We start from the raw sequence: 13,604 nt of genomic DNA, 5'->3' as shown, positions 1-13,604 counted from the left end.
TGGTGAGTCTCGAGGTGCGGCAGAGTCTTGGTGGGTCTCAAGGTGCGGCAGAGTCTTCAGAGTCTTGGTGGGTCTTGAGGTGCGGCAGAGTCTTGCTGGGTCTCAAGGTGCGACAGAGTCTTCAGATTCTTGGTCAGTCTCGAGGTGTGGCAGAGTCTTCAGAGTCTTGGTGAGTCTCGAGGTGCGGCAGAGTCTTGGTGGGTCTCAAGGTGCGGCAGAGTCTTCAGAGTCTTGGTGGGTCTTGAGGTGTGGCAGAGTCTTCAGAGTCTTGGTGAGTCTCGAGGTGCGGCAGAGTCTTGGTGGGTCTCAAGGTGCGGCAGAGTCTTCAGAGTCTTGGTGGGTCTTGAGGTGCGGCAGAGTCTTGCTGGGTCTCAAGGTGCGACAGAGTCTTCAGATTCTTGGTGGGTCTCAAGGAGCGGCAGAGTCTTGCTGGGTCTCTAGGTGCGGCAGAGTCTTCAGAGTTTTGGTGGGTCTCAAGGCGTGTCAGGGTCTTCAGAGTTTTGGTGAGTCTCGAGGTGCGGCAGAGTCTTCAGAGTCTTGGTCAGTCTCGAGGTGCGGCAGAGTCTTCAGAGTCTTGCTGGGTCTCAAGGTGCGTCAGAGTCTTCAGAGTTTTGGTGGGTCTCAAGGCGTGTCAGGGTCTTCAGAGTTTTGGTGAGTCTCGAGGTGCGGCAGAGTCTTGGTGGGTCTCGAGGTGCGACAGAGTCTTCAGATTCTTGGTGGGTCTCAAGGTGCGGCAGAGTCTTCAGAGTCTTGGTGGGTCTTGAGGTGCGGCAGAGTCTTGCTGGGTCTCAAGGTGCGACAGAGTCTTCAGATTCTTGGTCAGTCTCGAGGTGTGGCAGAGTCTTCAGAGTCTTGGTGAGTCTCGAGGTGCGGCAGAGTCTTGGTGGGTCTCAAGGTGCGGCAGAGTCTTCAGAGTCTTGGTGGGTCTTGAGGTGTGGCAGAGTCTTCAGAGTCTTGGTGAGTCTCGAGGTGCGGCAGAGTCTTGGTGGGTCTCAAGGTGCGGCAGAGTCTTCAGAGTCTTGGTGGGTCTTGAGGTGCGGCAGAGTCTTGCTGGGTCTCAAGGTGCGACAGAGTCTTCAGATTCTTGGTGGGTCTCAAGGAGCGGCAGAGTCTTGCTGGGTCTCTAGGTGCGGCAGAGTCTTCAGAGTTTTGGTGGGTCTCAAGGCGTGTCAGGGTCTTCAGAGTTTTGGTGAGTCTCGAGGTGCGGCAGAGTCTTCAGAGTCTTGGTCAGTCTCGAGGTGCGGCAGAGTCTTCAGAGTCTTGCTGGGTCTCAAGGTGCGTCAGAGTCTTCAGAGTTTTGGTGGGTCTCAAGGCGTGTCAGGGTCTTCAGAGTTTTGGTGAGTCTCGAGGTGCGGCAGAGTTTTGGTGGGTCTCGAGGTGCGACAGAGTCTTCAGATTCTTGGTGGGTCTCAAGGAGCGGCAGAGTCTTGCTGGGTCTCTAGGTGCGGCAGAGTCTTCAGAGTTTTGGTGGGTCTCAAGGCGTGTCAGGGTCTTCAGAGTTTTGGTGAGTCTCGAGGTGCGGCAGAGTCTTCAGAGTCTTGGTGGGTCTCGAGGTGCGGCAGAGTCTTGCTGGGTCTCAAGGTGCGGCAGAGTCTTCAGAGTTTTGGTGGGTCTCGAGGTGCGGCAGAGTCTTGCTGGGTCTCGAGGTGCGGCAGAGTCTTCAGATTCTTGGTGGGTCTCAAGGCGTGTCAGGGTCTTCAGAGTTTTGGTGAGTCTCGAGGTGTGGCAGAGTCTTGCTGGGTCTCAAGTAGCAGCAGAGTCTTGCTAGGTCTCAAGGTGCGGCAGAGTCTTCAGAGTCTTGGTGGGTCTCGAGGTGCAGCAGAGTCTTCAGAGTCTTGGTGGGTCTCGAGGTGCGGCAGAGTCTTGCTGGGTCTCAAGGTGCGGCAGAGTCTTCAGAGTTTTGGTGGGTCTCAAGGTGCAGCAGAGTCTTCAGAGTTTTGGTGGGTCTCGAGATGCGGCAGAGTCTTCAGAGTCTTGGTCGGTCTGGAGGTGCAGCAGAGTCTTGAGAGTCTTGCTGGGTCTTGAGGTGCAGCAGAGTTTTCAGAGTCTTGGTCGGTCTTAAGGTGCGGCAGAGTCTTCAGAGTCTGATGAATGAATTGTCCTGACTCGGCTTCTGCGCAGAGTCATTGAAAGGAAAAACACTGGCGATGGCGAGATCCACAATGCCTTGGCAAAGTTCTGCATAAAGTCGCCTGAAAATAGAACGAAAAGGAGATAATAAAACAGATCCATAAAGTAGAGAAAATTATAAAGTGACCGAGCACCGACATTTCTTTCCCAAGGTAACAGAAACTCAGAGAAAAAAAATGTAAAAGATCTAAATAGATTTGTGATACAAGTGAATTAATATTCCAGCAAAACTAAAATTCCGCAAAGGCGAGGAACTGGAAGGATAAATTAATTAATTAATAATAAAGCTTTGAGCTGCTTCCTTTTTATCTTCAATTTTTTGCAAGAGGATTTTGAGATTTTTTTCAGCTCTGTATGAACATGGCCTTATGGGCTTTCTTTCCTTCCGGCCTTCATTGTGAGATAGTAATGATAGGCGACCTTTATTCTGGGGTCAAAGAAATGACAAATTGATATATTTTGGTTATTTAAAATCCTTTACAGAAATTCTAACCTTTTTTCAACACAAAGTTTTCTTTACATCTCCCTATAGTGATCCCCCATAACTTTTTTATATTGGTACCATTACAGGCTTGTTACTGTAATACTCACTGTGCACAGGCAGGGGCGCCATTGACTTCAAGCAACCAGACCTTCAAATCTTCATCCACCATGAAGTCAAAGCCAAATAGCTGGAAGCTTTGGTAGGGCAGATGCTCGGTGCTGATGGCAGATTCTATACAAGCCAGACAGACCCTGAATGGAAGAAGAATCATCAATGTGTTACATGTAGTCGGCAACTAGTGATATTTGGAACATAGAGTTACTATAAGGGTTCTGCAATGAAAGCCCGTATACAAAAAAAAAAAAAAAAAAATCCTATCCAATTCCAATTTTTGCCTCTAAGCCTAACATAATTTTACAAGGACCAAGGGCCATAGACACAATGTTCTGGAGCAGACCCTATTGACTTTTTCTTTTCTTGCACATGCAGGACTTTGTGGCCGTGCAAAAATATTGGTTGCCAACGGAGAGGCTGCAGGTAGACACCGGCCATTACCTTTTAAAACCCATCCAAAATGAATGGGCTTTAAAGCTGACCACCGCAAAGTCGTCCCTTGTCCAGTTGCCCTGGGGTTTAGGACTGAAACCCTGGGGCGGACGGCGGCAGTAGCCCCCTAATTGGCGCAAAAAAATGTAAACATTGAAACGTTGAAAAGTTATCACACAATATAAAAAGCAAATATTCCGCACACACTTTAAAAACCGTATTATTTTTGGCACAGCGTAAGCAGACACATCCCTACCTTATTGAGGAGACAAATATTGGGCGAACGATGAGAATTTGTGGTGCACAAAGTAAATTGATAAGTTTACACCATTTTACACTTTGTCTACCTTGCACAAGAAAATCTGCGCCATATTCATTATTATCTGTTTTATAAAGTTTAACACTTATAAACCACACCCACTATAAGCCTTGCCCACTATAAACTGCACCCACCATAAGCCATGCCCACTATAAGCCACACCCACCATAAGCCATGCCCACTATAAGCCACACCCACCATAAGCCATGCCCACTATATGCCAAGACCACTATAAGCCAAGCCCACTATAAACCACACCCACTATAAGCCAAGCTCACTATAAACCACACCCACCATAAGCCATGCCCACTATATGCCAAGCCCACTATAAACCGCACCCACTATAAGCCAAGCCCACTATAAACCACACCCACCATAAGCCACACCCACTATAAACTGCACCCATTATAAACCATGCCCAATTAGAATATAGCCTGCTGAAATTAACAGCACTGATTGTTCAGGAATGGTGGGGGCTAAAGAGAAAATTCCAGCTGCATCAGAATCCATGAAGGGGCGACTATCAACAAAAAGAGTTTGAGGAAATCGCGAACGGTCCTTTTTGAGTAAGTCTGTGATTTAAGACGATACCTAATTATTTCCTTTATCTGCCAAAGGATTCCGTTTTCTAGATTGACATTTAAGGATGTCATAAGGTACTGACTGAAGTCTTCAAAGAACATCTCATTGCCATCCTCATATCGGCCATAGTTCTTAGAATGTTCCTTCTGGATGCAGTGATTGGTTAGGTGGCTTGTCATGTCTTCAAAGTCAGAGTCATTGTAAGGTTCAGAGGACGTTCTTAAGACTCCCTCACGGTACAGGAAGATGTTATAGTGACTGTCCACAAGGACCCAACTCCTGCAACACAAAAAAATATTACTAAAAGATTCTATCCAACCACTTTATCAAAAACTGAACAATTCTTTGTAGGTTTGTCTTTGCTGAATACATAGGCGTTTATAGAAGGAGCTATCACAGCTCAGCTCCTGCTTTAACGCTGCGCTCCGGCATGTGTAGGCGCGATGTGATGATGTCACATTGCGCCTACAACTATGTGTATGAGTGAGAGAGCGGAGAGAGCGGCCGGGGAGCGTTGGAAGGTGAGTGTAAGTGTTTGTTTGTGTTAAACATTAAGGTGGAACATAATGTAGGGGGCCCATGAAACTGGGGGCAGATGAAGGGGGGGGGGAGAACAGCATGACATTGGGGCAGATGAAGGGGGGGAAGGGCATGACACTGGGGCAGATGAAGGGGGGGGGGGACGGTATGAAACTGGGTAGAGACAGGGGGACATGAAACTGGGGACAGAGATGGAGGGGGGAGGGACATGAAACTAGTGGCAGATGAAGGGTGTATATGAAACTGGGGGAGAGATGGACACATGAAAAATGAATGAGAATGGGCGGAGTCAACATAAAAGTGGGCGGAGCTAAAATTGCCACTGCGCGCTATGTACACCGCACATTTTCTCCCTCTTTCTATTGTTCGAAAGTTGGGAGGTTTGCTGTACCTGTAATAATAAGGGACATGCATCAAACATGGAGAGCAGGACTCCCTTCTACTTGCTATCTGAGGTGCACTACAATAAGTGTCCTACCAGAAACACACCTCTGAAATAATTGGTCCCACTCTAGTGTCATGTAACAGGACCTGTATACTGCTAGTCTGACACTAGTTATCATTAAAATTTTGTGGGGTGGATCATTCCCTGTATATATCTCACATACCGATATACAGTACAGTGCCCCCTTATGCCTGCCCCTACACTTTATGGGGAGCTTGTGGAGCTTCAATTACCGCTTGTAGCAACTCGGACCCCCACCCCTTTCTGCACACTTAACCTTGTCAGTGCCGGAGCAGAGAAGGGGCAGGGGTCTGAAGAGCTACAAGTGGTAAGAGAAAATAAAATCTGCACTTCCCGTTCATTCTGCGGAGTAGGCCCCCCAGGAGCTCTGGGCCCAGCTCCCATCTGGGTTTGCCCCGGTCATCCTTCCACAGACTAGTCACAGGTGCCATGTCTAACTTCTATGTCATTTGTCAGTAACATTCACATAAGCCAATGATAAATTACGTCAATCTTATCTACATACAACTGGCAAAGTAAAGACGTCCCAATAAAACAGCTGAATGGTCCGGGAGCCCATCACCTGATATCAAACTTTCGGTGCCCTGGTTCTAGAAGCAGCGGACGTTCTAGGTATTTCTGGATCACGTGGACTTGGCCTTGATTGTCTATGAAGTCTAGGAGTTGTGTTGCATCAGAGGATATAAGGATCCCTTCCCCTAGACAAGAGAAGCCGAAACCTTGTAAGAACCGAAGAAAAATCAAAGATACAAAAACATTCTGCTCCCTATAAAGTAACCTCCGGGCCCGGGAATTTTACTTTAACCCGTTAATGATGCAGCTACCCTGTGCTGGTTGTGTCTTTCCTCCAGTGAAAGTGAAAAAACTAAGTAAGAGACCTTGTGGGCCACATAAGATAACCCAATGGGCCGGATTTGGCCGATGGCCTTGTGCTTGACCCGTGGCTTAGACTGACCTTTAGCGCCCGACGAGGACTTGGCTATCCACACGTTCTCTTTCCCACTTTCCTTCTTTCCATTAAATGATTCCAGAAAGTCTTCCCGCTCGTCGGTGCGGCTGCTGTTAATGAGATCTTGCAGGCCGTTCCTTCCCGTCGTCACAGGAGACTTCTGACTGGTTGGGTAAATGACATAAGATTCTGGGAACCAAGTGCAGCAGTTGGAAAGTTCTGGACTTGTCTTAATCAATCTATAAAATAAGTGAATAAAAGTCAACTAAATATCGAATATAAGATTCACAAGACTAAGAAGATGTCCCAACAGACGATCTAAGGAAGGCGTACGGCAGAATACGTATATACAGTAACATTGGGCGGCCAGAGACTAATACAGGGGCGAACAGTCTAATAAAGGGAAACCTGGGGGGCATTACAGTGACAGCCAAACACTTAGACCCCCTGCACACGACTGAGTGTGTATCCAATGTGGGGCTGAGTTTGTAGTAGAATTCAGTCTGGTGACATTTGGAGTAACATCTAGGTGTAGTGTTGATTCGGATACCTCGCTCCATAGGCGCTTAACCCCTTGGTGTGCGGCCGCTTACATGCATTCTTATGGGAGGGGAGGTATTCGAAACTATTCTATACTTATCTCTATCTAGGTGTATTCCGTGATACATTCACATGTATGGGGGCTTTGCAATGAGAACGGAATGGATCCAAAAGCCTCCAAATACATGAAAGCATCACAAAATACACTTGGATGTTGCTCCGAATGTCACCCACCTGCCACCCACGGCAAACTTGGCTCACATCTTGGAGAGAAAAAAAACAGGAAAGCCTTGGGCCGCACATCCCAATATTATACATGGCTCTAGGCTGCTCAGCAAAATCTGCAAAAATGAACATGAGATTGTCAGTATACATATTGACCAAGGTGTATAAGCCCACAAGCCACTTCACGGCGACCTCTATATAACCGGTCCCTACTCTACTGGGTGCAGCGCAGCATGGCAGCCGTCACCACCATATCACAGCGACCCAGAAACACCCCCACTGCCAGGCTAAGCCCCCGGGCTCTAGGACGCAGAACCCTTCACTGTACCACAGCAATGGTGGACAAGATGATCTGGAACACTAGTCCCTCGGGTCCATAAAGACGTGTCAATGGTTTAGTGTCCCAAATCTCCAAGACAGGTTCCCTATAAAGTGCATCTAAACCTTCCAATAACTTGTTATATTCCTGCAGTATCTCTGACATTACTATATATTGTAATATACTTTATTCAGGGATTTTGTCTCCTTTCTGTGGAATTCTCCTCGGTCCCTTCTATATTCTTTGCCTTGTCCCTCTCGGGGGTGCACGAAATCCACAGGAGGGCACTTACTTTACCAAGGACGCCTTACGGCAAAGTTTATCTGCTCCCCGATAGTAATTCACCAGCTGCACAATGCCAGGCTCGTGACCTGTAGGACAGACATGAAGAGATATAAGACCTGTAGTAACATCCATGGTCAGGATATATATAATACATCACTAGCTCTGTGTACTGTATATAGTAAAGTGGCTGACAGAAAGCAAGCACTGCTGAAAAGACGACTAGAAGACTAGGATGGGAACTATTTTATGACCCTTAGGTGATGTTCACATTAATGCCATGTTGTCTGTTTTTCTGTCCCGTTGGAGGACCAGAACAATGGACACATGGACCGCTAAAAGAGCAGACACCAATGATGCCGAATGGCCCACGGACTATAATAGGTTCTGTAGGGTGGACATAAAAGTGGGACTTGCAGCATTTTTTTCTTCCAGCGATTTTTTGACGGGCACTGCGACAGAGACTCCGATGCCAATGTGAACCCTGCCTTATTGTTAGGTATCGATACAACAGTACGCTATAATACTGAACTCAGAAAGTGAGATTAGCTGACGTCCACTATATGTAGCTAGGACACGGTGACAATTGTCGAATATAAACCCAGATTTAATGGTTTAAATAACAGAGATGCTACACTAGGACAATGACTGATGTCAGGATGGTCACCTGCGACTTACCCAACCTCCCAAACGGCAGCCTGTTCCTCTCTCCTAGCATGAGATTAAACCTGGGATTGTCCTTCTTCAGGCGCTTCCATTGACCGCTGGCTAGCAGGATTTTGGCGACTTCGGCGTACACGGTGCTGTTCTCATCCCTCACCACAAAGGTATACATGATAATAGCAGCGTGCAGGCTCCCCTGTCTACAGCCGGCTGTCTATTGTGTGTTCCCTGCAGCCGCCCATGCAGCCCGCACCATGCTACAGACAAGGACAGAATCCAACTGCAGGGGATCTAGTGTGATCCTGTAGTGACCGGGATCACAAGAGGAAGAAGCGCAGAAGCAGCTGCTACCCCACAGCTTCTACATCCAGTGACATGCTAACCCCTCCCAAGCAATGGAGGCTGAGCTTATAGGGTCAGGGGGTGGGGAGACAGTCAGCATGGCAGGGATATGCTGCAGCCTCTGTCACTCCAATTACTTACACATCTATAATTCATTGGGTGGTCGAGGGGGGAAAAAACAAGTCCTGCACTTCCCGTCATTGTAGAAATGTCAGCGTCAAATGGCCGATAACAGAAAATAATAAGTTGTACCAAGACTTGGACTAAGAATGTCCCTTTAAGACTGGTTGATATGTACCGTATATGATCAATGGGGAGATTTGGGAATTTAGGAAGGACTTTTGTGCCGTAACACTTTTACGATGCCGTTATGATCTGCAACTTTTTTTTTTTTTTTTTTTAACAAGGTGTAAAATGGGGCAAGTGCACAAGTACACCACAAAAACACAAGTGATAGCAGTGGAACGGCATCGTCATCTCAAGGAGAATTTGTGGAGATTTTCTTACGCATCTTGCGCCTTTTTAGTAAATTGCTCACATCGCTGATTCACATGGAACGCAGGGCTCCTGGAGATCGAGGCATGGCGCACAACTAATTGTGGTTAGGTTTTTCGGTACACCTGGCCCAGGCCCCAATTCCTGGACAATGCTTTTAATTGCAGCTATAGACAGCATTAGGGTAAGGAAATTTGGGTCAGGGGATAATCGTACACATCAGGGAGAGTGTAGGGAAATTTGTAAGTGAGGAGTTACCTTACACAGGGTAGTGTCTTCAGTGTCTGTAACCAGCCCACAAAAGGTTAAGTAGTTGGAAACTCATCAAGCCCATTATAGTCTACTAGCTGGTACCCGCGACTTCGTCTGCGGTGATTGTAGAAGTGGGTATATACAGGCGCGGGTAAGGTTTTCGTACTGTGTATAAGGGATGGGATATAAAATGTAACTGTGTATCTTGTTGTTGCTGTAATTCTGAGAGCACATGAGACTTTTGTGTTGAATGTAATTTGTATTTCAGCCGCTATACGGTGTTGGTATAAACTGTACATAGTGACTTTGGGACAGAGGTATTTCAGGTTAATATACTTCGATATACGACATTGTATGATTTGTTATTTTCCGCCAGTACATGTAAGTTTTGGGCACAGGATACTCTTGAGTAAGCAACATAAAGTCTGGCCCTGTGCATGACAGTTTAGTAACTCCATGCGCCTCTTATTAATAGCAATTAACCCCATCATGTCCCTCACATTAACCCCAGTGTAAGAGTTACTGATAGAGATGAGCGAGTACTGTTGGGATCAGCCGATCCGAACAGCACGCTCGCATAGAAATGAATGGACGTAGCCGGCACGCGGGGGGTTAAGCGCGCTGGCTACGTCCAAGCGGAAGTACCAGGTGCATCCATTCATTTCTATGGAGCGTGCTGTTCAGATCGGCTGATCCCAACAGTACTCGCTCATCTCTAGTTACTGATATGTGAGAGACTTGGAGGTAATAATTAAGTATCTTCATTACTGAGGTCTTTTATTAGTACCTCCATATGTCTCACATATTAGTAACCTTTATATGGGGCACACAGGGGTTAATATGAGGGACATGATGGGGTTTATTCCTATTAATGTGAGGCACACAGGGGTTAATATGAGGGACATGATGGGGGTTATTGCTATTAATGTGAGGCACACAGGGGTTAATATGAGGGACATGATGGGGTTTATTCCTATTAATGTGAGGCACACAGGGGTTAATATGAGGGACATGATGGGGGTTATTCCTATTAATGTGAGGGACATGGAGTTACTAACACTAAACTAATAACCCCATGCCTGACATTAATGAGAATAGGAAGTAAAGGAAGGGAGCTGTGTGTTTCTTACTTTCAGTTTGCTAGCAGCTTCGGCAGGAGCTATCACTATAGCAGGCAGAGACCTGAGCGATTAAGCTCCACCCCCTGGGTTTCCTGCACCCCTCGCAAAGGGGAGTGTCCTTATGCCTCAGCTCTAGCAGAGACTTCATTTAACTCTTGCAGGTCCTGTGCTGCTGGTGTGCCAGTGAAATATGGCAGGAGTGCCACTCTTGGCATGTGTGCCAGGGGTTGCTGACCTCTGCTGTAGGGGGGTAATATGAATTTTGTGGCTTGCTATGGTCCAAAGTGTGTGAGATTGCAGAAATAGTGATGTGAGTTTGGGTTTTGTGGGGGTCCTGGGAAAAACGTATGTGCGCTATTGTGACGAAAAGTAGCCTATTGCGTAATCCAGTGTAGGGACTATGTTTGTGGAAAATTTCAGCCAAATCGGGGTCCAAAGTGTGTGAGATTGCAGAGATAGTGATGTGAGTTTGGGGTTTGTGGTGGTCCTGGGAAAAACGTGTGTGCGCTATTGTGACGAAAAGTAGCCTATTGCGCAATGGGGTGTATTAACTATGTTTGTGGAAAATTTCAGCCAAATCGGTCAAGCGGGTTTTGCGTGATTGAGGAACAAACATCCAAACTCACAAACTTTCACATTTATAATATTAATAGGATGGGGTCTGTGGATTTCTGCGGGTTAGCTTTCCGGCCCCCAAGCGGACCTGAAGAACGGAAAGCAGAACGCTAGTGTGAACCTGGCCTACTACGTCTCCTCTACATATGTGGCCTTAGCCTAAGAAACTATTGCATGTGAAGGGATTGCTGTGATCTGGTTAAATCTGAGGCTTCTTAGAGAATGTCGTCCAACCAATTATTTCTTTCTTTTTCTGGTGGATTTTGTATGACCGCAGCCTACAACAATCCTACATAGACATACTGTATATACAGTGGAACCCAATAGACTGCTAAGGGCGCCATATTATGGCTTTGTACAGCTAGAAGGTTGGACGCCATTGTAATACGCCAGGATGTAAGAGCACTTACCCAAATATATCCAATATCCTACAGAGGGTCATTTCCGTGAAATAATTCTGCCACATTGCACAGAGTAATAAACCATTGCACAGATTCCGGTTTTGTCTGCAGGAGTCCATCGTTTGCTCATTGTAACCAGAATGATTCTTATAGTGCTCAATGGTTTCTATGGACAACACTCTGGTTGCCATGGGTAATAACATTATCGGGTCACATTACTATAAATGCCACATGGTGTGTGCGGTTTGGTTACAGATTTGGTATTGGAACATCTGCTCTAACACTATGGCCATTACCCATCAGGCCCCTCCCCCTATTATTACACAATGCCAGGCCGGTCCTCTAGAGTATTAACCCTTTCATTAACTCCATCATGGTCTTCTTTCCCAGTGGATGCCGTTCACATGTGAAGAGAACGGCTTGTGCAAGAACGATTGTTTCTTTCTGTTAATGTTGATGACTATGGCTTACAGCCAAGGAAAACCCATAAGTCATTATCTCAGAAAATTAGAATAATTAAGCCTAAACAGCTGCAAAGGCTTCCTAAGCGTTTAAAAAGTTCCCTTATTTTGGTTCGGTAGATGACACAATCATGGGGAAGACTGCGGACCTGACAGATGTCCACAAGGCAGTCACTGACACACTCCACAAGGAGGGGAAGTCACGAAATGTCATTGCTGGCTGTTCACACAGTGCTGTATCAGAGCATATTAATGGAAGGTTGAGTGGAAGGAAAGTGTGGTAGAAATAGGCGCACAAGTAACCGGGATAACCGCAGCCTTGACAGGATTGTTAAGAAAAGGCCATTCAAAAATTTGGGGGAGATTCACAAGGCGTGCCCTGCTGCTGGAGTCAGGGCTTCAAGAGCCGCCACACACAGACGTATCCAGGACATGGGCTACAAGTGTCGCCTCCATGTGTCAGCCACTCATGACCAACAGACAACGCCAGAAGCCTCTTACCTGGGCCAAGGAGAGAAAGAACTGGACTGTCATTCAATGGTCAAAGGTGTTTTCAGATGAAAGTAAATATTGCATTTCATTTGGAAGGTCCCAGAGTCTGGAGGAAGAGTGGAGAGGCCGCTGTACACAATCCAAGCTGCTGGAGGTCTAGTGTGAAGTTTCCATAGTCAGTGATAGTTTGGGGAGCCATGTCATCTGCTGGTGTAGGACCACTGGGTTTTATCAAGACCAAAGGTCAGTGCAGCCGCCTACCAGGAGACACTAGAGCACTTCAGGCTTCCCTCTGCCCACAAGGATTATGGAGATGGAATTTTCATTTTTCAACAAGACTTGGCCCCTGTCTACACTGCCAAAAGTACCAAGACCAGGTATAATAACTGTAGTAGCACTGTGCTTGATTGGCCAGCAAACTCACCTGACCTTAACCCCACAGAGAATCTATGAGAGACCCCAGACCCAACAACGCAGACAAGCTGAAGGCTGCTATCATACAACCTGGGCTATTTAACGGCGGAAGGTGTGACTTATATCACAACCGCAGATATCTTCATTTTCCATGCATGTTCAAATACTTATTGGTAGACCGTGTATATCGATCACTGTAGGTCATGGCAAACATGGTAGCTCCGAACTCCACCAGGAACAGGAACTTACAGACCTGCATATTGTTACACGAGTCAGACCTAGTGTAGGACCTCAGGAGTGGAGCGTGGCGCAGGTTCTCATTCCCTACCCAGATACTATATTAATTAATTAGAGGGATCACTCCATGGAAAACTAGTAATTGGTTCTGAAGACCCCAAAAAGTCTCCCAAAATATGAATATTAATGATCGATCATCAGAAGGAGAAACTCATCCTGGCACAGGTAAGAAGTACAGAACATGTAGTACTGCACTATACCACAGGGGGGCACTACTAGTCAGTGCATGGACTTACCCTATACAAGGGCTTTACCAGTGAAGTGTATCATATCCTGAGACCACTGTAATATGAAGGACCCCTGTATAAGGCAGACAGCAGCAAGAAACAGTATTCAGACCTAGCAGGTTATTTATCTGCATCCCAAGTTGTCCACAGGCTACTTTAGGCTAAGAACTTCCTATATATTTCCCATTCCTTATGTAGCCATTGTTGGCATAGGCTAAAAAAATAAAAACAAAACAAAAAAAGCTGCTTTTCCTCACTGTGGGGTCTCAGCAGTGATCTGGTCATGTATGGGAAACAGGCAGACGTTCCTAGAAACACTCAGTCCTGATGATCCATGTAAATGTACATATGATCACCTGACCAAGGGTCCGATCGCTCGATCAGATTGAGAAACATCCACAGCATTGCATCTGGGTCGGTCCTTAAGGCAATCACATGACTA

General features: G+C 46.6%; 1 protein-coding gene and 1 long non-coding RNA gene across 2 annotated transcripts; one reads left to right on the top strand and one right to left on the bottom strand.

Moving 5' to 3' along the window:
- Positions 1 to 267: 267 nt before the first annotated feature.
- LOC142197118 (uncharacterized) lies at positions 268 to 910 on the top strand. Its single transcript, XR_012715291.1, has 3 exons — positions 268 to 311; positions 636 to 691; positions 868 to 910. It is a non-coding gene; the product is annotated as an uncharacterized LOC142197118 (long non-coding RNA).
- A 1,059-nt stretch (positions 911 to 1,969) lies between these two features.
- LOC142197116 (tubulin--tyrosine ligase-like) lies at positions 1,970 to 8,427 on the bottom strand. The gene is made up of 7 exons (XM_075267187.1): positions 8,061 to 8,427; positions 7,393 to 7,471; positions 6,023 to 6,255; positions 5,630 to 5,765; positions 4,071 to 4,340; positions 2,722 to 2,865; positions 1,970 to 2,192 (listed from the first exon to the last, which is right to left on the bottom strand). The coding sequence occupies exons 1-7, from the start codon at positions 8,215 to 8,217 to the stop codon at positions 2,078 to 2,080; spliced, it is 1,134 nt and encodes a 377-aa protein (XP_075123288.1). The 5' UTR covers positions 8,218 to 8,427; the 3' UTR covers positions 1,970 to 2,077.
- Positions 8,428 to 13,604: the final 5,177 nt, after the last annotated feature.

The sequence above is a fragment of the Leptodactylus fuscus genome, chromosome 3, assembly GCF_031893055.1.
Source record: "Leptodactylus fuscus isolate aLepFus1 chromosome 3, aLepFus1.hap2, whole genome shotgun sequence".
NCBI classification, from domain to species: Eukaryota; Metazoa; Chordata; class Amphibia; order Anura; family Leptodactylidae; genus Leptodactylus; species Leptodactylus fuscus.
Note: the sequence above shows the minus strand (reverse complement) of the source record. Positions and strands in the feature narration are given on the sequence as shown.